The sequence below is a fragment of the Bombina bombina genome, chromosome 1 (assembly GCF_027579735.1).
Source record: "Bombina bombina isolate aBomBom1 chromosome 1, aBomBom1.pri, whole genome shotgun sequence".
Lineage (NCBI taxonomy): Eukaryota > Metazoa > Chordata > Amphibia > Anura > Bombinatoridae > Bombina > Bombina bombina.
Window position 1 is genome coordinate 874,386,260 of NC_069499.1, and position 27,985 is coordinate 874,414,244.

Genomic DNA, 27,985 nt, shown 5'->3' on the forward strand with positions numbered 1-27,985 from the left:
TTAAAGTTCTATTTAGAAGCAACAAAGGATTTCAGACAAACGTCTTCTCTGTTTGTCGTTTATTCTGGCAAGAGGAGAGGTCAAAAAGCTACTGCTACCTCTCTTTCCTTTTGGCTGAAAAGCATCATCCGATTGGCTTATGAGACTGCCGGACGGCAGCCTCCCGAACGCATCACAGCTCACTCTACTAGGACTGTGGCTTCCACATGGGCCTTCAAGAACGAGGCTTCTGTTGATCAGATATGTAAGGCAGCGACTTGGTCTTCCCTGCACACTTTTGCCAAATTCTACAAATTTGATACTTTTGCTTCTTCGGAGGCTATTTTTGGGAGAAAGGTTTTGCAAGCCGTGGTGCCTTCCGTTTAGGTAACCTGATTGGCTCCCTCCCTTCATCCGTGTCCTAAAGCTTTGGTATTGGTTCCCACAAGTTATGGATGACGCCGTGGACCGGACACACCAATGTTGGAGAAAACAGAATTTATGCTTACCTGATAAATTACTTTCTCCAACGGTGTGTCCGGTCCACGGCCCGCCCTGGTTTTTTAATCAGGTTTGATGAATTTATTTCTTTAACTACAGTCACCACGGCACCCTATGGTTTCTCCTGTTTTTCTCCTGTCCGTCGGTCGAATGACTGGGGTGGGTGGAGCCTAGGAGGGACTATATGGACAGCTTTTGCTGTGCTCTTTGCCATTTCCTGTTGGGGAAGAGAATATTCCCACAAGTTATGGATGACGCCGTGGACCGGACACACCGTTGGAGAAAGTAATTTATCAGGTAAGCATAAATTCTGTGTTTTCTTATTTTTAAATAACATTGTGCTGATTTTCAGACTCCTAACCAAAACCCAAAGTTTTAGATGTATACTAATGTCTACAGATTCCAACTTTCCAATACAATTCTAAACAACTTTCCAATTTACTTCTATCATCTTATTTGTTTCTTTCTCTTGGTATCCTTTGTTGAAGAAGCAGCAATGCAATACTGGGCGCTAGTTAATACATTGGATGAGCTAATAACATGAGGAGTTGATGTGCAGCAACCAATCAGCAGCTCCTGAGTCTACCTAGGTATCCTTTTAAACAAATGATATCAAGAGAACTAAATAAATCATATTTTAGAAATAAATCGGAAAGTTGTATAAAATCACATTACATGCCTTATCTGAATCATGAAAGAAGAAAAAATGGGGTTTATGTCCCTCAAAAGGGACAGTCAACTTCAGAAGTTTTATTGTTTAAAATGATAGATAATCCCTTTATTACCCATTCCCCAGTTTTGCATAACCAACACGGTTTTATTAAAGGGACATGAAACCCAACATTTTTCTTTCATGCTTCAGATAGAGCATGCAGTCTTTAAACCACTTTTTAATTTACTTCTACTATCAATTTTACTTTGTTCTCCTTTTGTATATTCTGTTAAAAAGCAGGGATGTATGCTTAGGAGCCGGCCCATTTTTGGATCCCTACATGGCAGCAGTTTTGCGAGAATGTTATCCATTTTTAAGAGCACTATTTATTGCCATGTATGATCTGGGTTTCATATCCTTTTAATATACCTCTGTGATTACCTTGTATCTAAGCCTCTGCAGACTGCCCACTTATTTCAGTTCTTTTGACAGTTTTCAGTTTAGCCAATCGGTGCTGACTCATAAATAACTACATAATGTTATCGATATGGCACACATGAACGAACGCTGTCTAGCTGTGAAAAACAGTCAAAATGCCCTGAGATAAGAGGCAGCCTTTAAGGCTTAGCTTGAAGACCACTTTCAAAAAAGAATACCAAGAAAACAAAGCAAATTTGATGATAAAAGTAAATTTGAAAGTTGTTTGAAGTTGCATGTCCTATATGAATCATGAAGGTTACATTTTGACTAGACTGTCCCTTTAACCCCTTAGTGACCACAGCAATTTTCTTGGGACCAGGGCTATTTTTACATTTCTGCGGTGTTCGTGTTTAGCTTTAGTTTTCCTCTTACTCATTTACTGTACCCACACATATTATATACCGTTCTTCTCGCCATTAAATGGACTTTCTAAAGATACCATTATTTTCATCATATCTTTTAATTTGCTATAAAATTTTTTTATAAAATATGATGAAAAAAATGAAAACACACTTTTTCTAACTTTGACCCCCAAAATCTGTTACACATCTACAACCACCAAAAAACAACCATGCTAAATAGTTTCTAAATTTTGTCCTGAGTTTATAAATACCCAATGTTTACATGTTCTTTGCTTTTGTTGCAAGTTATAGGGCAAAAAATACAAGTAGCACTTTGCTATTTCCAAATCATTCCCCCCCCCCCAAATTAGCGATAATTACATTGGAACACTGATATCTGTCAGGAACCCCTGAATATCCCTTGACATGTATATATTTTTTTTAGTAGACAACCCAAAGTATTGATCTAGGCCCATTTTGGTATATTTCATGCCACCATTTCACAGATAAATGCGATCAAATAAAAAAAAATTGTTCACTTTTTCACAAACTTTAGGTTTCTCACTGAAATTATTTACAAACAGCTTGTGCAATTATGGCACAAATGGTTGTAAATGCTTCTCTGGGATCCCCTTTGTTCAGAAATAGCAGACATATATGGCTTTGGCATTGCTTTTTGGTAATTAGAATACCGCTAAATGCAGCTGCACACCACACATGTATTATGCCCATCAGTGAAGGGGTTAATTAGGGAGCTTGTAGGGTTAATTTTAGTGTAGTGTAGTGTAGTAGACAACCCAAAGTATTGATCTAGGCCCATTTTGGTACATTTCATGCCACCATTTCACTGCCAAATACGATCAAATAAAAAAAAAGTTGTTCACTTTTTCACAAACTTTAGGTTTCTCACTGAAACAGCTTGTGCAATTATGGCACAAATGGTTGTAAATGCTTCTCTGGGATCCCCTTGTTCAGAAATAGCAGACATATAGGGCTTTGGCATTGCTTTTTAGTAATTAGAATGCTGCTAAATGCAGCTGCGCACCACACGTGTATTATGCCCAGCAGTGAAGGGGTTAATTAGGTAGCTTGTAGGGTTAATTTTAGCTTTAGTGTAGAGATCAACCTCCCACCTGACACATCCAACCCCCTGACCCCTCCCACACAGCTCGCTTTCCTCCCCCACCCCACAATTGTCCCCCAGTCTGCCAGTACTAAAAAAAAGTATTTTTTTTTAAATATATATTCTACCGTGTAGGATCCCCCTTAGCCCCCAACCTCCCTGATTCCCCCCAAACAGCTCTTTAACCCTGCCCTTCTATCTATTTGTCGCCATCTTGGGTACTAGCAACTGTCTGCCAGTACCCAGTTTGCCATACAATTTAGCTTTTTGTATTAAAAAAAAATAAAAAAATTCTGTAGTGTAGCTGCCCCCCCTCAATACCCTCCCAGATCCCTTAGATAACATTCCCCAACCCCCCTCCTTCCCTTTACACTTTGCAAGTCCCATAGTGTAGCGGTCCCAACCGCCCCCGCCCCCGTGCACGCTCCTGTCGCCCCCGCACGCGATCCTGCCCAACTCTGCCAGATATCCTCCAGCAATGGAACGCCCACCCGTCTTCCTGCAATGGCTCCCACCCACCAACGATCGTCACCATTGCTGGACGATGCAGAGAGGGCCACAGAGTGGCTCTCTGCATCGGTTGTTGAAAAAAGGGTATTGCACAATGCCTCAATATTGAGGCATCGCTGCAATACCCTGAAAGCGGCTGGAAGCAATCACGATTGCTTCCACCACTTGAAACCCCTAAGGACGTACAGGGTATGTCCTTGGTCGTTAACAATTGTTTTTTGTAGGACGTAACATGTACGTCCTTGGTCGTTAAGGGGTTAAGACGTCTTCCCATCTTTTAAATGCAATTAACCTTCACTCATACTATGGGCCTGTTGATCTGAAGCTCTCTGCTCAGGCGAGATGATCTACAAAGTCTCGTCAGTAACAATTTTAGATACACAAATTTTACCTTGTGCGATGTTCATCTCATTATACAGAGTTCTGTATAGGAATGAGAGGCTGCTATATTACAATATTAGGTCTAAGAAAAAAAAATCACAAAGAATGTATATGATTTCTCTCCATATTGTGTTAAAAAACAGCAAACAACTTGCTTGTTTTCTTGCTAAATGAGCACTTAGAAATTCTGAGTGTAGCCACTGCCTGCAGGTAGTGTAGATAAGGGTGCTATCATTACCTGTGTTCTATTGTCACATGATTTTTGCAGCAATAGTCCTCTACTGACCATTGTCAACATTCCGACTGCAGCTATTTTATGGTGTCGCCTAGCAACACTTTAAAGAAAAATCTGGTAATTTGGCTTCCTGTAGAGACACCAGCCCCTTGTGGAATTGTGGATGGAAGTTATGGACCCTTCACAAATTAAGTTAAAGGGATAGGAAATTAAAAATTTAACTTGCACGATTCAGATAGATCATGTCATTCTAAATTCACTTCTATTTTCAAATGTTCTCTTGGTATCCATTGTTGTGTTTGGCTGATTAGATGTGCTAAGCTAGCTCTCAGTAGTCATTCATCCAATGATATCAAAGGAGTGAAACAACATTGATAATAGAAGTAATTTGGAAAGTTGTTTAAATGTGTATGTTCTATCTGAATCTTGAAAGGAAAAAGGGGTTTTATGCCCCTTTAAAAAAATAAATAACAGGTGAAATCCCTTTAAAATGATGAATAATTGACCTACCCTCCCTAGCAGTAGCCCTGAAACTGGGCTTTAACCTCCTGGACACTGAGAACCACCTCAGATAAGTTATAACCTATTAGTGTTTTAAATTGTTACAATTCTTAACTGATGGTAATCCCTATGATCAATCCATAGTATAACATTAGTAGCAATACCTGATGCATGTATATAATTCACAGTATTAATGATGTTCAGTTGTGTGTGCACATGTTTGATTACTTATATGTTATTACTTTACGGACTAGAACTTGTTTCTGTAACTGTCACCATGATATCCCTATATGTTGCTAGGTTCTGATTGAATTATGACTCATCTGACTAAGCTAGCTTATTACACTCAGTCTGAGGAGAATACCCTATCTAGGATGAGGCAAATAGAGGGAACACTGTTAAGATAAAAACTCTGAGACATAAGTCTCTAGCCCCGCAGTACCATTCTCCTGAAGCAGATTCCAGAAGCCCTTAATCTAAGCCCCTTACTAAATAAGTAGAGTTATAGTTATGCTTGTATTAATAATAACCAAGAACTATGGGATAAAGGGATATAGTATACAGAGGATCCCTAGAGTTATCGCATCCCGTAGAATAATGTTAGTAGCAAAACCAGATGTTTGTCTATAATTATAACACTAATGATGTTCAATTGTGTCTATACATATGTGGCTACTTATATGTTATTACCTAGACCAGAACCTGACCCTATAGTTACCATCACAATACCCAGGGGCATTAATAAGATCTTACTGAATCATGGCTCATCTGGCCCAAATGGTTTGTTACTCACAGTCCAATGGAGGTACCCTAGCTAGTTTGAGGCAAATAGAGGGAACATTGTTGAGATAAAAACCCTGAGACATGAGTTTCCGGTCCAGCAGCCCTAATCTTCTGGAGTAAATTCCAGAAGCCCTTACTCTACGCCCCTCCCTAAATAAGTAGAGCAATAGTTATGCTTGATTTAATAATAACCAAGATCTGTGGGATACAGGAAAATATTATACAGCCGATCCCTAGAATTATAGACTAGTATATAAGAAGAGAATGTTTTAGAATAAATAATGCTGTTAAACCCATAGGACAAATTGGGACCGAACAGAGGATATATAACCGTTAGGCCTTCCTCTCCCTAGAAAACTTAGTTTTGATCTTTATAGAGGTCTTCCCTTACCCACTTGAGGCAGAAAACACCCAAGAAGCATATAAGTGGTTGATAACAATCCTGTTTACCACAGGTACATAAAACACCTGAAAGCAATTACTAAATTTATCAAGTATCATAAGGGGCAAGGACCCTCGCATCACATAGACTAACACCCTCATATTAGGTTTCCCCCTGGAATTTGGAAAGAGGTTCATCACAGGAGCCCTCCCAGAAACATACGGAGGGTAGGTCGGGAAAAATGCACCTTTTTCTATGCACTTATTACTGTTGTTTATTTTTTCAATGTTAAATATATATAGCGTAAGTAGGCGGGGAACACTACCCCTGCTTTTGTTGTTTATTAGTATTATCCGTCCCTTTCTAGGCGGATTAGTTTCTGCATAATACCAGTTACAGTTTCTTTCTATAACAAAGACTCTGTTATACAGAGTGCTTCACATTTAAGCTTCCCTCATTGTGACGTGACTTACTCTTCCCTATCCCTTGTAAGTATTTCTTGGTTTTCCTAACTTTAGTCTATTCTCCTCTACCCCCTTTTTTTTTTTTTTTTTTTTTTTTTTTTTTCTCCCAAAATAATAAGGTAAGCATGACGAACCCACGCCTGGGAATTGTATCCCGTCCCATAGAATTAATTTCGATAAATGCAAAAGGCCTGAATAGCCCAGCTAAGAGATCTATGGTGATGAGAGACTTACATAGACAGGGAGGTAACATCGTTTACCTTCAAGAAACACACTTTGCTATAGGCCATGAACCCCGCTGGTATAGTCGTCAGTACCCTTTGGCCTTCTTCGCCTCAGGTCCCCAGAAAAAAAATGGGGTAGGTGTCCTATTCAGTGCAGACTTACCATTCAAACTTGCAGAAATATATAGGGACCCAGAGGGTAGATATCTGATCCTCACAGGTTCACTATACAATAGACCTATAACATTAGTCAATGTTTATTCCCCTAATCAATCTCAGCAGGTCTTCCTTCAGAAAGTAATTCACAAAATACACGAGATCCAATCCGGTATTCTATTCTTGGGTGGTGATCTAAATGCCTCCTTGGACCCAGCCCTAGATACCTCCGACGGCCTCTCCAGCGTCCCTCATAAATCTCTTAAACGCATACTAACCACCCTCAGGGACTCAGCACTATATGATGTTTGGCGGTTGCACCACCCTACATCTAAGAATTACACATTTTACTCTCACCCGCATAGAAAATACTCCAGAATCGATTACTGGCTTACAGACACGATCGGACTTACACTCTCCACGAACAGCAATATACTCCCCATTACATGGTCAGACCATGCTCCGGTCACATGCACCGTATTGTGGTCCAATGTACCAGCCACCCCATACATCTGGAAGATGGATGACCTCCTCCTGGAGGATCCAGTATTCAAACTGGAAATAGAAAGGGCACTAATAGAATATTTCCAAATACACAAAGACTCGGATTCCCAGGCCTCAGTGATCTGGGAAGCTCATAAATGTACAATCAGAGGCCTCTTTCTCAAGCGAAAGGCTGGAATAATAAGGGGAAGGAGAGAGAAATATCGCAAGTTGCTCGCTGATGTAGAATCGGCGGAGCAAGCACATAAAAGAATACCAGCAGATATTACACTAGCCGAGAGATTGACTCAAGCGAGATCGGAACTCATGAAGTTCCTTCAAGTAGACTATCAAAAAGCTGCCTTAATCTTAAGGCAACAATTTTACGAACAAGGAGATAAAGCTGGACGTCTACTAGCCAGAGCAATAGCTAGGAAAAAAACCAAACATTATGTATATAGCATGACTCATCCAGATGGGGGTCAGAGAGAAGACGGTAAATCAATTGCTGAGATCTTCGGATCTTACTATGAGAACCTCTATAACATACAGAGAGTAAATGAAGTAGGAGATGAGCCCCCCCCCACGAGCACGAGAAACGCAACAGATATTGGAATACCTAGAAAGAGTGGAGGTCCCCAGGCTCTCCGACCAAGATTCCGAGGCGCTGGAGTCTCCATTCACACTATTAGAAATTAAACAAGCCATTAAAGATCTAGCAACAGGGAAAAGTCCAGGTCCGGATGGATTTGGAGCTAAATACTATAAAACATTCTGTGACATTTTGGCACCAGAAATGTTGATTCTCTTTAACCGGCTATCTGACTCTCCGATCCTGCCTCATACGATGCTCGAAGCACATATCACAGTAATCCCTAAGCCCAACAAACCAGACAATAGACCAGAGAACTATCGTCCGATATCGCTACTAAACTCAGATATCAAGATTCTGGCGAAAGTTATAGCTAACCGCATAAACAAATACTTACCACAACTGATCTCTACTGATCAAGTGGGATTTATTCCGAAACGAGAGGCAAGGGATAATACCCTAAAAGTCCTCCAGATTATAACGCATGCCCACAACACTGGAACCCCTCTGGCCCTGGTCTCCACAGACGCAGAAAAAGCGTTTGACCGGGTCAGTTGGAAGTTTATGCGACACACTCTGGAGAAATTTGGGCTGGGCTCTAAATTTATAAATCAGATCATGTCCCTGTACTCGGCGCCGAACGCTAGAGTTAGGGTGAATGGAGTACTCTCTGACGCCTTTACGATTCGTAACGGGACCAGGCAGGGATGTCCCCTGTCTCCGCTCTTGTTCGCATTGACAATTGAAGTCTTGGCGAGCAGGATCCGGACAAACCCAGAAATACATGGTGTCCTTGTAGGAAGTGACGAACATAAGCTTGCCATGTACGCAGACGACGTCTTACTTATGATATCGGATGTGAAGGGGTCCCTGACGGTGGCCCTAGAGGAGTTCAAACTCTTTGGCACAGTATCGAACTTTCTTCTAAACCCTTCCAAGTCAGAGATTATGAATATCTCGATTCCCCACATCGACTTTCAAATTTTGGAAGGTACATGCCCAATAAAAATAGCACATGGCAAACTAAAATATCTGGGTATTCACTTAACCCCATGCATAAAAGAGACTGTAGACATGAACTACAAGGGCATAAGAGACGAGATCCTTAAAGATCTATCGTCTTGGAGAAATAAAACCATCTCTTGGATGGGCCGCATCGGAGTGGTTAAAATGAATGTGTTGCCACGCGTGCTATATGTCATGCAGACCATCCCACTATCTGCGGCCTCGCACATCATTCATCAAATACAGTCTGCTCTTGAGTCCTATATTTGGAGAGATCTAAAGCCTAGAATCAATAGGAAAACTACCTTCCTCCCTCGGAATAGAGGCGGACTAGGTATTCCAGACCTGAGAACGTATCATACGGCAATATCTCTTCAACGATTAGTGGAATGGTGTCATAACTCGGCCCAAAAGGCCTGGGTTCAGGTCGATGGCGTGCTGCTGAAGAGGGGCAACGTGGGAGCTCTCGCGTGGACCCCCTCTAAAGACAGACCTCTAGAGGTCAAACTCTACCCAATGATCGAGGAAGTGTTCTCGATTTGGGATAAACTGATTAAAACAGCCACCTACGTATCGACGCAATCCTCACCAATCACATCAATCAGAGAAAATCCTGATATGGAATTTCTATCAAGGCTCAATTTCCCGAACAAGACCTACAGCCTTGGTGACTCAGCAATGTATAATATACTCTGTCAAGGTAAATTGAAATCACAAGCGGCATTAGTTGAGTGGAACAGGGGGGCTTTTGCCTCATGGTTCACAGTGACACAGACACGGCACTACCTTGACACTCATAAAGCCAAACCGGACTTGACTAGACGCAGAACACATTTTGAAACCTTGTGCACAATGTCCGCGCCTCCATCTCATTTGATATCTCAGATTTATAGAATGTTACAGCTAGGCGGGGATGACTGTCTTCCGGGTTACACACAGACATGGCAAAATGAGCTGGGCCTAGAAATTGGACCCAAAGAGTGGAACAAGATATTTGACAAGACAAAGAGAGCATCAATCTCGGCTAGAATTCAGGAAACACAATATAAATTGCTGAGCAGGCGGTACTTGACCCCCCAAAGGTTAAAACACATATACCCTCACTCAAATGGGGGATGCTGGAGAGGGTGCGGAGAAAATGGCACCCTATTGCATATTTGGTGGACCTGTCCCCTACTAACACCTTACTGGAATGATATAATGGCTGAAATGAGTAGGGTTCTCGAGGTGATCATCCCTCCTAATCCAAGTTACTTATTATACCATCAGTTACCTAAGATCACAAGGGAAGACAAATCCAGGCTCTTCCTGGTGATGCTCAATGGAGCAAAAAGCCTGATTCCCGTTTACTGGAAAAAACAGGCCACCCCGAGTGTTCAGGAGTGGAAAACTAAAGTAGCAGACCTGCTGAGACTTGAAAGATATCATTACCTTAAAATTGGAAAACTTGACATACACGAGATGATGCTGCTGACCTGGGAGGGACGAGGACTGTGAGTTAATAACGTGAGAGAGGTTCATTTCCTCCCAACCCCCCCCCCCCCCTTTTTTTTTTTTTTTTTTTCTTCTTCCTTCACCCCCCCTCCTTCTTACCCTCCTCTCTTTTTGCCCTGTAGCCCTATCCTACTACTTCTTCCTTCCTAAAGCATTATCTTTAAATCGAGTGCAGTATTATAAGCAGCTGTGTAAGGAGTGTAAGCTGCTAAAAGCTATAAATACCGTATGATCTGTACCCGAGGATTTATATTTTTATTTTCTTCTTATGTTTTTGCTGTTATTTTAACTGGTATCACTAAACAGTTGCAGTTGATATTTGAGTAATGTAGTCGGTACACATTTCTGCAGTACCTGACTAGGTTTTTTTTTTTCTTATACTGTTTGAATTGATCTAATTCCTATCTGCGAAATTATACAAGCAAACCTTAATAGTACAGATGTTTGCAAATTATGTACAACTGACATTGTATTGTACTCATAATAATGCTCTGTATTTTTCTTATTTCGCCAATAAAGCTTTTTTGAAAACTAAAATGATGAATAATATGTATTGCAATGATTTCTATTAAGTATAGCCCCACTGCCTATTGTTTTTTTTTATTACAACAATGAACAGACTAGTTTACATACCTTTAACTTCATTTCTGCAGTGTCCATTACTTCCTGTCACAGCCCCACAAGGGGGCTGGGGTCTCTACAGGAAGACATTTATAGCTTGATGTCCTAAATATTCTAGAGCAACTTGAGCGGGGATAGTGTTCAGTGAATTCTAGAGAAGCAGGAACTAAGGTTCTTGCCCTTGCTCAGAAGAGGCAGAATGTAACTTGAGTTCTCAGCATGTCTGCTCTCTTAGAGTGGCAGTTATCTATCGCCCCCCTGGACCAACCTCCTAATTCCTTGACAACTTTGCTGCCTGGCTTCCTCACTTTCTCTCTACAAATACACCTACCCTAATTCTGGGGGACTTCAACATCCCTATTGACAACCCATCTGCCCCTTCTGCCTCTAAACTTCTCTCACTCACTAACTCCTTCGGCCTCTCACAATCCACCCTATTCCCTACCCACCGTGATGGACACTCTATTGATCTGGTATTCTCCTATCTCTGCTCTCTCTCTGATGTTGCCTGTCGACCATTTCCCATCTCTGACCACCATCTGTTCACCTTTAATCCCAATATATATATATATATATATATATATATATATATATATATATATATATATATATATATATATATATATATATATATATATATATACGTTTAGCAAAGATGTGCACTCTCACTTATATGCAACAACCAGGGTGCTAGTGAAATTAGATACAAAATCAGAAACAGACCTTGCACTCGCTGGATTTTTTAACAAACTTTTTTACTTGGCAAAAATAGTGACGTTTCGGGGACAGTGTATCCCCTTCCTCAGACAGTGAATGCTTCAAACTTAGGTGAATTTATACAAACAAATAAATAACCCCTCCCCCCAATTAGCAAAAAAACCGCCAAAAGTGTTGCTATGGTGACCATATGTCACAAAGTGAACATCGTATATACATTATAATATAAGCAATCAAAGCTATGACAGTGAAGATGATCAAATTAAAAGACCTGTAGTAAAATGAACATGGTAAACAACTTAACATTTCAAGTACTGGTATTCTTAACAAATCCCTAATGTCCGTTATTATCCGGGGAGCCAGCCAATATTGGAAGCCTTATATGTTGTAGCCTAGGTGGTCAGGCATAAAATACACACTCAAAACCTACCAAGATGGGAAAACAAAGTTCTAATGTAGATCGCCGTGTCCCACGCCATCGCAACACGCCCGCACTAGGTAGAACAGACAGACCCGGAAGTGCATCGGCCGATCACGTGTCTGGCCATGCACCAATCACTCGGGTTGCGGTTGGGGTTGTCATGGCAATGGGTCACAACGATCCAAATAGCAACAAAGAAGCATATCGGACAAATCAGCTACTAAGCATAACATTGTAATAGTACACATCAATAGATACTTGTAATAAGTGCTGCTACAAGTGCTATACCACTGCCGTAAATATAACCAGTAAATCATATATATAGAGCCATCTTGCCGTATTCTGATGGGGGTATAATAATATCATACATTCTCCCTAGAGCGCATCTATATCATAGTGGACGCTGCTACAGGGACTATATCACTAATGTGCATTCACTATCCAATATGCACAGTGTACCATGATGGAGAATATGTACAAATTTATACACGGTAATATCACCCATTAAAGAAGGTGAACTGGGATGGCATGACCAATGAGAGGACAAATATCCCTATATTGGTCCACCTAGAGACTTCCTGATAAATCTGTTAGACCTGAGCCTACGTCTCAATTATTTCAGGTTCGAGGGAAAGTACCACCAGCAAATATCAGGTACGGCCATGGGATCAAACGTGGCCCCCTCATTGGCCAATCTATACATGGAGCATTACGAACTACATGTGATGAAGATATACCAGAATCCAGGAATGATATATTACAAACGGTATATTGACGACCTGTTAATCATTTGGAGGGGTACAGCTACAGAGTTGGAAAGATGGTTTGAAGAATTGAATTCACTCAATCATCCAGTGAAACTCAAACTCAAACATGATTTGGAAAACATTGAGTTCCTGGACCTAAACATCTTTAAAACAGAGAGTGGTTATTTGGGTACCTCGTTGTTTAGGAAACCCACGGACAGGAACTCTATTCTACACGCCACAAGTAACCATCCGACTGCACTTCTCAGGGCTATTCCGAAAGCCCAACTACAGCGGGCCGCAAGAAATAATAGTGATGAGACCAGAAGACACCAACAACTGGATGAGATGCAGCAACGATTTGTACAACGAGGATATAATCCGCACCTTGTTAAACAAAGTAGAATGGGAGTGGAAAGCGATACCACTATGTCTACCCGAACCGATCCTAAAGACGATCAGCGGATGACCTTTACTACGGTATACAGTCCTTCGACTAGAGCCTTAGGCATAACACTAAGAGAACACTGGCACATCGTACAAGGTGACCCCTCTCTTCCATTTAACAAGTGGCAACCTCCGAGAGTGGGTTATAAACGTGACAAAAATTTAAAAGATCTGTTGATGCTCACGGACCCCACACATTGCTATAACCCTGAGACATGGCTGACACAGAGAAAGAAACCAGGATGCTATAGGTGTGTGGGATGTACCACCTGTAATGCCATGATTCCAGGACCAACGTTTGGACATCCCCATCGCAATCAGAGGTTCAAGATTAGGCATGTGCTAACGTGCACCACCTCTCATGTGGTATATCTATTAAACTGCAGCTGTGGGCGGTTCTATGTGGGAAAAACAACTGACGATGCCCGGACCAGGTTCGCTAACCACAGATCATCCATCAGAACGGCCCTTAAGAAGGGCTCTAGTGACCAACCTGTGGCCCGGCACTTTGTGGAGAAAGGCCATGGACTCCATGATCTGAGATTCACCTTAATTGATCATGTCCCCCCATTAAGGCGGGGTGGTGATAGGGATACACTTCTCCTGCAAGTTGAGGCCAAATGGATTTTTCGTTTGAATACCCTGCAACCACATGGACCTAATACTATGTTTGACTGGCATTGTTTCTTGTAAATTAGACCCAGCTCTTAGGGAGATCTGCCTATTTACCATGGGAGTCCATGTTATCCAGATTTTTTCTACTTGAGAGTCCTTTATTTATTAATTATTATTTATTATTTTTTATTCTATTTTATTTTTATTTTTATTATTATTATTATTTTTTATATTTATATTTACTTTTATTTTTTTATATTTATTTCTATTTTAATTTTATTTTATTTTATTTTATTTTTATTTTTATATTTATTTATCTTTACAGTTTATTTTCATTCGTCTGTTTCTCCCCTTCCTTTTTTTCACTAACATTCTTTTTTTCACTAACACTCTTTTCCCATTTTCCCATTTTTTATTCGGTTTCCTTGTATTTAAGTATTGGTGGGGTTATTTTGGTTCTTTTCTTTGGGGCGTTTGGTACTCTCTCATTGGTCATGCCATCCCAGTTCACCTTCTTTAATGGGTGATATTACCGTGTATAAATTTGTACATATTCTCCATCATGGTACACTGTGCATATTGGATAGTGAATGCACATTAGTGATATAGTCCCTGTAGCAGCGTCCACTATGATATAGATGCGCTCTAGGGAGAATGTATGATATTATTATACCCCCATCAGAATACGGCAAGATGGCTCTATATATATGATTTACTGGTTATATTTACGGCAGTGGTATAGCACTTGTAGCAGCACTTATTACAAGTATCTATTGATGTGTACTATTACAATGTTATGCTTAGTAGCTGATTTGTCCGATATGCTTCTTTGTTGCTATTTGGATCGTTGTGACCCATTGCCATGACAACCCCAACCGCAACCCGAGTGATTGGTGCATGGCCAGACACGTGATCGGCCGATGCACTTCCGGGTCTGTCTGTTCTACCTAGTGCGGGCGTGTTGCGATGGCGTGGGACACGGCGATCTACATTAGAACTTTGTTTTCCCATCTTGGTAGGTTTTGAGTGTGTATTTTATGCCTGACCACCTAGGCTACAACATATAAGGCTTCCAATATTGGCTGGCTCCCCGGACAATAACGGACATTAGGGATTTGTTAAGAATACCAGTACTTGAAATGTTAAGTTGTTTACCATGTTCATTTTACTACAGGTCTTTTAATTTGATCATCTTCACTGTCATAGCTTTGATTGCTTATATTATAATGTATATACGATGTTCACTTTGTGACATATGGTCACCATAGCAACACTTTTGGCGGTTTTTTTTGCTAATTGGGGGGAGGGGTTATTTATTTGTTTGTATAAATTCACCTAAGTTTGAAGCATTCACTGTCTGAGGAAGGGGATACACTGTCCCCGAAACGTCACTATTTTTGCCAAGTAAAAAAGTTTGTTAAAAAATCCAGCGAGTGCAAGGTCTGTTTCTGATTTTGTGTATATATATATATATATATATATATATATATATATATATATATATATATTAGATACTAAACCTACTTCCCCCTCTCGCCCCCGCACCAGTAGAAATCTGCACACTGTGGACCCTCCCCAACTCTCCAATCTTATTCATATACCCCTCTCCCACACTTCCATGATATCCTGCCCTGACCTTGCTTTAACCCACTATAACAATACTCTCTCCGCTGCACTTGACACTCTCGATCCGCCTCAACTTCGCAAAGCCCCACGTAGTCAGCTCCAGCCCTGGCACTCCCAACAAACACGCTACCTACAAAAATGCTCACGCACTGCTGAACGTGCCTGGAGGAAATCCCGCTCTGAACCTGATTTCCTGCACTATAAGTTCACTCTTTACTCTTACACCTCTGCCCTTCGCTTAGCTAAGCAAACATACTTCTCTTCTCTTATATCCACTCACTCTTCAAACCCTAAAAGACTCTTCTCCATCTTCAACTCTCTCCTCTACCCACCTGCACCACCCCCCTCATCTGCATTCAGTGCTCAAGACCTTGCTGACTATTTTTTCAATAAAACACTTTCCATCCGAAGAAACAGCCCAACACAAACCTGCAATCTCCAAACTTCACTCCCAGTCACCCCCTCTGCCACTCTCTGCACCCTCCTCCCAACCACTGAGAGCGAAGTGGCTTCCCTTTTGTCTTCCTCTCACCTCACTACCTGCCCACTTGACCCTATTCCTTCACATCTAATTCCTCCTCTGTCTCCCACCCTCACTCCGGCTCTTACTCACATATTCAACCTATCCCTTTCTACCTGCTCATTCCCTGCCTCCTTCAAACATGCATAGGTCACCCCCTCCCTTGCCCCTAACTCCCATGCAAACTACCGCCCCATATCACTGCTCCCGCTAGCTTCAAAATTACTTGAAAAACTAGTTTTCAATCTCCTAACCCAATTCCTGTCCTCCAACTCATTGCTCGATCCCCTGCAATCTGGCTTCCGTCCCCAACACTCAACTGAGACTGCCCTCACCAAGGTTACTAAGGATCTCCTTTCTGCTAAAAACAAAGGCTACTACTCTATACTCATCTTACTGGACCTCTCTGCTGCTTTTGACACTGTTGACCATCCCCTTTTACAGACTCTCAACTCTCTTGGGGTCTGTGACACTGCCCTCTCCTGGATTCACTCTTATCTCTCTAACAGATCCTTCTCCGTCTCTTCTGCTGGTGCCTCCTCCTCTCTTTTGCCTCTGTCTGTTGGAGTACCTCAAGGCTCTGTGCTTGGTCCTCTACTCTTCTCTATTTACACTTCTTCACTGGGTAAACTTATCAACAGCTATGGCTTCAGCTATCATCTCTATGCTGACGATACCCAGATCTACCTTTCCACCCCTGCACTCTCTCCTTCTGTCAATTCTCACATCAGCGACTGCTTATCTGGCATTTCCTCCTGGATGGCCTCTCACCACCTAAGTATAAACATGTCCAAGACCGAACTACTTCTAATTCCCCCCCTCTAACTCTACTCCAGTTTCTAATTTTTCCATCACTGTTGGCGGCACCACTATCTCCCCAACACTCCAAGTCCGCTGCCTTGGAGTCACGCTTGACTCAAATCTGTCCTTCATTTCCCACATCCAATTGCTCTCTTCATCCTGCCACAACCACCTAGCAATATCTCCAAAATTCGTCCGTTTCTAAGTGCTGAAACTACTAAACAGCTAATCCACTCCCTGGTAATTTCCCGACTTGACTACTGTAACAACTTACTAACTGGCCTCCCTCTCTCCAGCCTCTCTCCCCTCCAATCCATCCTTAATACATCTGCCAGACTAATCAACCTCTCCCGACGCTCTGTTTCTGCTGCACCTCTCTGTGAGTCCCTTCACTGGCTCCCCATTCACAACAGAGTTACATTAAAAATTCTCACCCTGACCTACAAAGCCCTCACCAATGCTGCCCCACCCTACCTGTCCTCGCTTATCAACAAATACACTCCTGCCTGCCCCCTAAGATCCAACAATGACCTGCTTCTTGCATCCTCTACCATCACCTCCTCTCATGCTAGACTACAGGACTTCTCTCGGGCGGCACCAACCCTCTGGAACGCACTTCCTCGTGCTGTCAGAGTTGCCCCTAACCTCTCCTCCTTTAAACGTTCCCTAAAGACCTTTCTGTTCAGGGAAGCTTATCACCCGACTTAGTAACATACTAACTTCACTTAACTAACAGCTGCCCTCTATCTCCTCACTAATATCATTCTCACCTTTGCAGTCCCCACCTCCTGTTTCCCATCCTACCCATCTAGATTGTAAGTTCCCACGGGAATAGGGCCCTCAATTCCCCCGGTTTTTGTCTGTAAAATTTTGTCTTATCGTATTGTTTCTCCATTGTACTGTTATCCTTGTACCCATGGGCAGCGCTGCGGAATCTGTTGGCGCTTTATAAATAAAGAATAATAATAATAATAATAATAATTATCTAGCTGTAGGCAGTGGCTACATTAAAAATTCCTAAGTGCTATTTTCAAACAAAATTTACCTTTTTACAACTCTTTTTTTTTTTTATGTTCACTTTGATTTAATGACTATTTTTATTAAATGAGCATGGTTAAGGATTCTCTAATGGCAAAAACCATGCCTGATAACCATTTGTGCATACATTGGGAGGACAGTCGAAGTGACCAACTGACAAATGTAGTGCCAAGTCTTCAACAAAACAATACATTTGTCAATGTGTCACTTTGCGTGTTATCTCAGTGCATACACACAATATCAGTGAAGGCTTATGCCATTGGGGTTTCTCACACAAAATAATAAACGTTGGCTGGAGAATGGTAGAAATCTACAGATGGCCCTTCAAGGACTGAAAAGCTGACAGCAAGCAGCCAGAGTGATACTGATGCACAGACTTCCACAAGACGTCTGTTTAAGTAAGACATAAAAGCCTTAGGGGTATCAGAGCATTAATTATAGAGCATCTCCCTTTTAAGTCTTTTATGGTATCTAAACTTGTTTTCCCTCCTGAAAATCAATCATAAGTGAAATTCAAGGATGGTTAGACAGAGATCTATCACATGTGGTTTGTGAACGGCATTAGCCTGACTGCTAAAACAATAAGCATGTCAGACTATATCATGTCAGCATGTTGAAAGGATGCAACACAATTGAAACCATTTATATCTTCTCTGTAAGGGATTTTATTTATAGGAACACTGTACTATAAGCTTTTTTTTATATATATATTACATTATTTTTAATAATATTACTTTTAGTTTGAATATGCACATGTAAACTATATTTTTTATAAATCAGTTTATAAACAACACTTTGGTAAAGAATCAGTCATAAAGGCAACACAAATTGAATTTATATCAAATAATTAAAATGTGGATATTTATGGTTGTATTGTATTGTATTGGAATGGTTTCACACAATATCACAACAGTTTTGTGATTCTTAAGTAGGAAATGTAAACTATAAGCAGACCAAGGAGGAAATGTAAACTATAGGCAGACAATTGTCCTATGTGCAACCACATGAAACTTTCCATCCAGTTGTGTGACCCCAAACCTCTCCATTTGTGCCCCTGAAAAGATGTCCACACAGCCAGCCTCGGAGAAGCACAGCTGGCCATTGCTTGACATCCTCCGAGAGACCTTAATTGAGAAACTGTCTCGGAGTTGCTCGTGCAGTGATGTCTCCTCCATCCAGGTTAATACTTGTGAGCAGGACTTCTATGTAAGTTTTGTAGAAGTAGCTGGATCTGGATCTGGGTGTGGGAACACTTTAGTGGTTTGGCTTTACTACTGGTGTGAGTTTCATGCCTTAGAGACCTCAGCAGACTATGTCCAGCAAATGCTGCATATGCCACCTTGCTAGTTGCCTTAGTGTGTAAGTTGCCAGTACATCTCCAGCTGCTTGGCATTTATAGAATTGGATTTGTTATTTTTACTGTTAAAGGGCCATGATACCCAAATGTTGAAACACTTGAAAATTATGCAGCATAGCTGTAAAAAGCTGACTAGAACATATCACCTGAACATCTTTATGTAAAAAAGGATGATATTTTACCTCAAAATGTCCTAAGTATTCACACCCCATTGTAAAGCACTTTAAGCAGCAAATCAGTATGCCTGTCCCGGGACCTGCAAGGGAGCATGCCTAATGCACACTCATTTTATTTTCCTATTCAGTTTAAGGAAGTTTACTATGAAATCTCATGACATCACAGTTCATGACATCAGTACTGCTGGTGCTGTTTGGCTGCTGTTCATTTCTTCCTTCCTTCCTTCCTTTTTTTTAATTTATTTTGTTTTACCTGCAGCTGGGAAGTAACTGACGTATAACTGTTTACACACTACTTATTCTGTGAGCTGAGGAAATTTGTAGGTAAAATATCTTATTTTTGTACATAGAGGTGCTCAGGTGATATTTTATTGTCGGCTTTTTACAGCTATGCTGCATCTCTTTCATGTGAATTAGCATATGAGTATTATGTCCCTTTAAGGTTTTGGACTACTTTGGTCTCACTTTGGGAAACTTCTGTTCTTAAAGTGAATGTAAATTTTGATGCTAAAGTGCCCGTTTTTAAAAATTCGATTTAAAACAGGGGCACTTTAATTTATCAAAATTTAATTTTCACTCCTGTTGTGATAAAAAATTTACCTTTTAAACTTGACAGCAGCTCCAGCTTCCTCCGGTCGTCGCAAGCCATTTCTGATGCCAGAAATTATGGATAGGTCATCTTCCAATCACGGCTCCCCCCGGGGGAATCAGTGTCTGATTCAACACCGTGATTGGAGGAAGCCTGATTCCTCATTTTAGACCCAGGAAGAAGCTTTGCGACGGGTGGTGGAAGCTGGAGCTGCTGTCAAGATTAAAAGGTAAGTTTTTTTTTCACAACAGGAGTGAAATGTAAATTTTTATGAATTAAAGTGCTCCTGTTTTTAATCGAATTTTTAAAAACCGGGCACTTAAGCATCAAAATTTACATTCACTTTAACAATGTAATATTTTTCTACTAAGCTAATATTTAACTATGTTCTTTACTGTGTATGCAAATGTTTTTATGAGGTACTTATTGACCAATACCTTTCCTTTACATAAACATATACTTTGCTGGGGCAAGCAGTCATTATTATTATTTCCATACACAACATCAAATCACTGCTGTTGTAGATTGAAGCAGTAGTCCTATTTAGATTTGAAAAAATATTTTCCTATGTACTTGGAACATTTATATTGAGATTTCCACATTTTAATTGTAGACCATTAAACAATTAGAATCCCATGAAACTTTTCTGATTGGAGGTTCCTGCTGGAGCAGTTAAATGCATATTCCAGCTGGTTGTAGAACACAAATTGCTAGAACTAAATTAAGTAAGATGATGTCCTGTCTTTATTTTGTGGAATGATCCAAACTGAAGATGTTATCAATTTATATCAACTTATTGCTACTGATCAAAGGCTGATAACTTTCACTAATTTTATTTGACGTGTTGTTAAATATGCTTGACCTACAGGTAGATAGCTACAGGTAGATAGCTTATACAATTTCATACAGCAATCTGCCACTCTAGCCTTATGAAAAAATAAAGCAAATATTAAAAGCATGTTTGTTACAGTGAACTACATTTTTTTCAATATGTTGTATTTATTGCAGAATATGCTACGACGACAGGAGGATCTGGAAAATGGAGCTGCCTGGTCCATCTCTTCAGAGTCCTCAGATGACTCCTCCAGTCCACAACTATCCAGCAATGTCCGCCATGTTCCAAAAGCTATTGTTCAACCTGAGGTTCAGGCATCTCCTCCAGATATAGAGATTGCTTTCTCACAACGTGAGGAGCCACAACATGCAAGCTCTGATGCTGTCAGTCAGGAAGAAGATGAGGAAGAAGAGACCACCAATAACAAAAGAGTGTCAGTCAAGAAAGAGTCTATGGCCAATGGTCACGTGCCATATTCACGGACTCTAAGTCATATCAGTGAAGTCAGCTTTGATGCTGGTGTATCGGACTCCCAGTCCTCAGATGGACCTGAAATTGCACAAACTTTGGACTCAGACATTCTCCAAGAGGAGGTTGTTGCTTCATCAAGATGTGAGGGTACTGTTGTTTTGCCTATAACTTTACAATCTCAAACTACTCAGGAAATGGACTTTGCCACATTAAACTCTGCAACTGAAGCTCAGGATCAGGAGAAGTTGAGTATCCAGCCAACTCAAGCACTACCCATGGATTTATCACTACAGGATTTACCATCTAATGTAGAAGAACATCTAGTAGTTGAAAAAGAAATTTTGGCAGAGCAACAGGAGAGAAATGTACTTCTTACATCTCCAGTTAGGTTTCCATGTTTAGATACTGTTGTTGAAGAAAGGGAGAGTCCCATTATGGAAGTGATGTCTTCTGAAGTTTTAAAGGTAAAACCTGTGGACACTGGCCTGAATGAGGCAATAGCTTCACTGAACTCCTCCCTAGAAGACTACCGTGGGCAATTTCCTGAATTACAAACACTAGAGCATGAAGTTAAGCACTTAGAAGAGCTGCTTATGGTAAGTAATGAGAATGATGCATCTGACTATACAGTTCATGGATAGAGAAAATGAACAAATTATATGTCTAACATGTTGGTTGTTGTAGGTTTGAAAAAATAATCCTAATCATAATTATGCACATCTAAAACTAGTGTATGAAGTTACTGTAGAAAACAAGATAATGATAAAAATATATAGACACTGTTAAAAATGTGTCACTGCTAGGCCAATCCTGTGACTGTGAAAAGCCTAGTTCAATGGATGCAAATGTTTGTTTTTTAATAGGCAAAAAATTTTTAACCTGTACTAGACCCAGAAAATAACCAAATATCCCCTTTTTAATGCCACCGCCCAACACAGATGGGGAGTCTTATGTTTCTCCATACTAACAGTTTTAAAGCCAAAAACACAATTTGGCAGAAAAGCTATGTAAAACACAGTGCTATTGTAACATTCATACCTCCCAACTATCCCAGTTTGTGTGGGACAGTCCTGAATTTAAAGGTCTGTCCCTTTGTCCCAGTGAGGCATCTTTCAGTCCCGCATTGATCCACACACAGCATGGATTTTTTGTGTATTTTTTATTTTGGGATCTAGCTGCTACCATTTTATAAGATTAGCAGCTAGTTCCCATCCAGCTAATTAATATAATTTTGCTTCCTACAATCTGTATTATTTGATCACAGCAGTGTCTGTAAGATATTTGGGGCTTTAGCTGGATGGGAACTAGTTATTACCATCTCAGCTCACGTTATGACGGTTTGGAGAAGGCAACTATAAGGAAGGAGTCTATTTTGTAATTGATCTATTTATATATATATATATATATATATATATATATGTGTGTGTATATATATATATATATATATATATATATATACATACAGTCGTTTGCAAAAGTTTAGGCACCCCTGACAATTTCCATGATTTTCATTTATAAATAATTGGATGTTGGGATCAGCAATTTCATTTTGAACTATCAAATAACTGAAGGACACAGTAATATTTCAGTAGTGAAATGAGGTTTATTGGATTAACAGAAAATGTGCAATATGCATCCAAACAAAATTAGACAGGTGCATAAATTTGGGCACCCCAACACAAATATTGCATCAATATTTAGTAGAGCCTCCTTTGACCGAAATAACAGCCTCTAGACACTTCCTTTATCCTGTAATGAGTGCCTGGATTCTGGATGAAGGTATTTTGGACCATTCTTCCTTGCAAAATATCTCCAGTTCAGTTAGGTTTGATGGTTGCTGAGCATGGACAGCCCACTTCAAATCACCTCACAGATTTTCAATGATATGCAGGTCTGGGGACTGGGATGGCCATTCCATAACATTGTACTTGTTCCTCTGTATAAATGCCAGTAGATTTTGAGAGGTGTTTTGGGTCGTTGTCATGCTCAACATTATTCTCAAGCATCTGCTGATATTGAGTGGAATCCATGCAACCCTCAACTTTAACAAGATTCCCAGTACCGACACTGGCCACACAGCCCCATAGCATGATGGAATATCCACCAAATTTTACTGTGGGTAGCAAGTGTTTGTCTTGGAACGCTTTGTTCTTTTGCCACCATGCATAACGCCCCTTGTTTTGACCAAATAACTCAATCTTTGTTTCATCAGTCTACAGAACCTTCTTCCATAATGAAGCTGGCTTGTCCAAATGTGCGTTTGCATACCTCAAGCGACTCTGTTTGTGGCGTGTGTGCAGAAAAGGCTTCTTCCGCATCACTCTCCCATACAGCTTCTCCTTGTGCAAAGTACTCTAAATTGTTGAACGATGCACAGTGACACCATCTGCAGCAAGATGAGGTTGTAGGTCTTTGGAGGTGGTCTGTGGGCTGTTTTTGACCGTTCTCACCATCCTTTGCCTCTCTGGAGATGCAGGGGAGCTTCCCTTTGCGACAACATCCCGACTCATATTAACAGCTCCTTTAGCAATCGGCGTTGACAAGTTTTGCTGCCTGCTTTTTACACTCAAGTCCATGTCAGCAGCGACGCTACTAACCTGTCACACTTGAAGGGCCGTGTTCCTGTTCCACGGCGTAGATTCTGGTAAGATTGTTTCATTTTTTTATTATATAATGTTAACACAGAAGACAGGTTCACAGTGTGGCGCCTTTTATCTTTATAGAATCAAGGGTTACTATCTCCTTAGGGGGATTATTGAACAGGGGGGAATAATAATCTTTTATGTTTATTTGATTTTATGCTGCTTTATGTGTGAGATGTTAGGCTCATAGGCTGTTATGGAATATACAGGTTTCACTTTCACTTTGAGACCCATGCAGCTTACAAGCTTGGTGTGCTTTCTCTCATAGCAGGGACAGTCCTGCATTGTGCACTATGTGATTCATTCCCTCTTTCCTTACCGGGCTATCAGAGTGGAGTCATAAATCTCTGTACTGTCTGGGTCATAGGAGGTGGTGAGTGCCCCAGCCATTGGGGTATAAGGGTGCCGTTTTTTTAAATAAAATAAGATGCTTTATTTCTCTAGTTCTCCGGTTATTGCACTAGCGATGGAAGATTCTGTTACTTTAGAGGGCACTCCCTCTATTCCTAAGGAGTAATTCCTGTTTATATTGTGAGGAGGCCCTAGTTCCTCCTCTCAATTATGTTGATAATGTGATCATTATGTTCCATATACCTTGATAATGTGATAATATTAAACATGTTTGATACCACGGAGCCGTCCACTTCTGAGGAGTTGTCATCCAGTGAGGTGCGTACCCTACATTGTTATCTCTATACACATGCAGTTTTCCAGTAGCATTGCAGATCCTCCATCTGGAGGGGGCCTTTTTTCTCCAGACGTTACTGCGCAGTTCAGACGGCAGTGTCTGCGGCCTTAATGCTTTACCTCGCCCTTCTAAGTGCAAACGAAGGGTTACATATTGCACTCCTTTCCAGAGTACATCAAATAAATTTTGGTTTTAACTGATAGGCTTATCCGAGGATGAAGTTCTTTCTGAGACTTCAGAGTATGAACTTTCTGGTTCGGAGTCTACTGCCTCTCAACTTCCAGCTGCGGAGGAACCAGACTTTAGTTTTAGGAATTTGCGCTTCTTCTAAAGGTAGTTTTTGGCGAATTCAGGGGTTCCAGAGGTCATATTGCCTGATGAACCTTTATTTCCTAAATTGAATAGAGTTTGAGGACAGGGTGGTGCCTTCCCTTCCCTGCTCCTGTTGTCCCGGGTATTCCACCTTGGACTGTGCAGTTCCCTGCGGGTGCGACTGTCCCGGAGTGTTGCGCCTTTTGTTACATAATTGCGCGCCTTTGCGTGTTACTCAGACATGTTTTTTCAGTTATTGAATTACTCTATCCTTATCGGATACGGGAATGCTCAGTCTGCTCGTCGAATGACGCACCTCATTAGTCATGTGGGGATGATGTAATCTCCTGATTGTCCATGTATTGAGATATTTTCCAGGTTTTTTTTGGAAGATCAGGGCTCCGTTTTGGCTGGTCCTGCGGTGGGCCTGTCTTTAACCTACGGGTTGCCTTGTTTTTTATTTTCATCCGATAGGATGTCCTGTCTGTTTTCCTTCTTCCCCTCTGAGGGAGGATTTATGCGGCTTGACGGTTAGGACCCGGATTGCAGGCTGGTCCTGATTGGGTTCAGTTCTGTCTCGTAGCTGTTCGAACACGTGACACCGCTCTGCTTGGCTGGTCACGGTAGAGGTGCCGAGTGCTCATGTTATCCTCTGTGTTCAACTAAGCATTCGTGAGGCAGGAAGGATTGTCTCAGTCCTTTATAGCCTTCAATTTGGATGACTGGGTCAGTGGAGTTCCGCTGAGTCTCTCTCTTGTGTCTGGGGTTGTCAGACCCTAGAGCTCCTTCCCATGTAGTGGAGGGTTGGTGGGCTTGCGCCTGCTTGCCGCCGAGTTGGGCGGTTTGGCCTTTTTTCTTTTGAGGCCCTGGGAATTGTCCTTCTGGACTTAGTTCTCAGCAGCTAGTAGTTTATTGGGTAGTTCAGCTGCCTTGCAGCAGATGGGTTGCAGAATTTGACCAGCTGCAGCTATTGCACATTGACTGTGTACTGTCTAGCTGTTTTTTATGAGACCTTTTGGTCTTCCTCTGTTGTCTCCGTGTGAGTTGGGTCTCCTTTTAGGGACCTGGGCTCCACTCCGGGATATGGTCGTTCCCTGTTAGGAGCGCTGGGCGTGGTCTCCTTGGGCTCTGCTCAGAGCTGGGGATGCTGTGCCTCCTTTTCACTCTACGATCCTCTGATTGTATGGAGGTGATACGGAGACCAGCCTTTGCTCGAGTGATTTTGGCCTTGGGGTATCCCCTTGCTTGTTGTCCTGCGGCTGTTTGAGAGTCTATGGGCTCTAGTGTTGTTTTACAACTTTTAACGCCTTCACTCCTTTGGAGCATTGAACTTTGGCAAGGGGTGGTCTCTTCCTTAGGTTCGGGGTTCCCCAGTTCCTGGGAACTTGGGCCATGTCCTTTTACTTGGACTAATTGAGCTGGTCATGGTTGGCCAGGTTGTCTGCGCTGATGGTCATTGGGCTGGACTTACGCCTTTATGGTCGGTTTCCCCTGGTCAGCTCGCTGTGGTAACCTTATGGATTCGCTGCTCTGTAGGCGAATGGGTTTGCAGTGTCTCTGCTGCAGCTATTGCACATGGATGTGTGTTAGCAAGCTAATTTCCTTAGGGGGATTCCTTCCAAGTTCATCTGTTCTGGAGATTGATCTCTCCTTTATCCTGTGGCTTTGTGTCTTGTGGGCAGGTGCTCTGCCTTTTTGGCTCCATCCCTTTTCTTAGGGTGGGGGGCTTATTCTTCTTATGGAGGTGTGGTCCTTTTTCTAGGGATTCTCTTGGATTCAGGAGGTTGGAACTGAGAGTTAACCTTTCAGAGAGGGGTGTTTTTCTCTGGGTTGTTAAATTCCATCTGGAGTCTTGCCGGCTCCAGGTCGAGACTATGGTGGGCCTTTTGTTAGATTCCTTTGGGTCTACGGCTGTGGCCATTCTTCTGCTCGTTTTTGAGCTGGTGTTGGGGTTCTTTTGTTCCCCTGTATCAAGACCTGCCGATGCTTGGGCCTGCCCGGCTGGGAGGGGGTTCTGAGATGTGTTGTCATCTTCAGGATCTAGGTCTTTATAGTAGCTAGCTCCCTGGGCTTGCAAGCAGAAGGTCCAGGATTACCATACACCTCTGGGTTCTGGGTGTAACCTCTCTCTCTTGGGTGGGCCTCGTTGAGGTTATGTGCTTCCCCTTTCGGAGCCCTGTGTGTAGGTCTGGCAGCTTTGATTACCTAGAGTGTGCCCACCATCTGGGAGTTTTCTTTTGCAATCTGTTCTCCTGCTGGCCGCTTTTTACTTCTCAGCAAGTATTCTGCTGTGCCATCCTGATGATGGCTGCGTGTTCTTGACTCAGGGTTTTTCATCTGGATCTGTTACACGTTCTTTCTTGTGGAAAAGGTAAAGTGTGTGATAACACACTAATCCTCCAGGAGGCGCTCTAAGTAAATATGTAAAAATAATTAAAGTAACAACAATTGTTTGGCAAAAAATATATCAGTATAACTTCAAAACAAATAATAGTCTATACAACCAATAATGTCCACAGTATGAATGCAGTTCACAAAATAAAAGATGGTCAGCTCTCTGTCATAGGGGGGGTCAGAATCCTGATAATCCAAATGGTCTGGAAGAAAAAAGCACAGACGCACCCAATGACCTAATACCAAAAACACAAGGTGGATTTGAGTAGGCCAAAAAAATGAACACTCACAAACAGATTGCACCCGAAAGTGCAAGACAAGCAGACTGGAACCTCACAGTTGCCCAGCAAACTGATTGAACGCAGCCAGGGGAATCCTTGCCAGAGAAATCCAAGTGTATCCTATAATGAGAGAAGCAGAGCCAACATAGCCCAGCACAGTTTGGCACAAAATGTGTGTGTGTGTAAGGGAAAAAGGCACACTTGCATGTCCCAAAGCACCTCCAGGTGCAGTAAACACAGGCTGGAGCTTCTCAGCCGCCCAGCTGACTGATTCCAAAGGTATCAGCAAATGCAAAGATGATTCCAATGAGTATCAGGGATAATATATCCCCAAATAAAGTGCAGCAGCAAGTGTATAAATTAAAAATAAACTTTATTTAAAAGCAAAACACGTTTCTCAGC

The 27,985-nt window shown here is 41.5% G+C and overlaps 1 protein-coding gene across 2 annotated transcripts in view; it reads left to right on the forward strand.

Moving 5' to 3' along the window:
* Positions 1–27,985, forward strand: part of LOC128646092 (rho family-interacting cell polarization regulator 1) — a 439,097-nt gene that overhangs the window by 327,939 nt on the left and 83,173 nt on the right. For both annotated transcript variants that reach the window (XM_053699534.1, XM_053699533.1), the window contains exon 13: positions 20,969–21,862. In XM_053699534.1, coding sequence (XP_053555509.1) covers positions 20,969–21,862 — 894 coding nt within the window. The remainder of the gene's footprint in view (positions 1–20,968; positions 21,863–27,985) is intronic.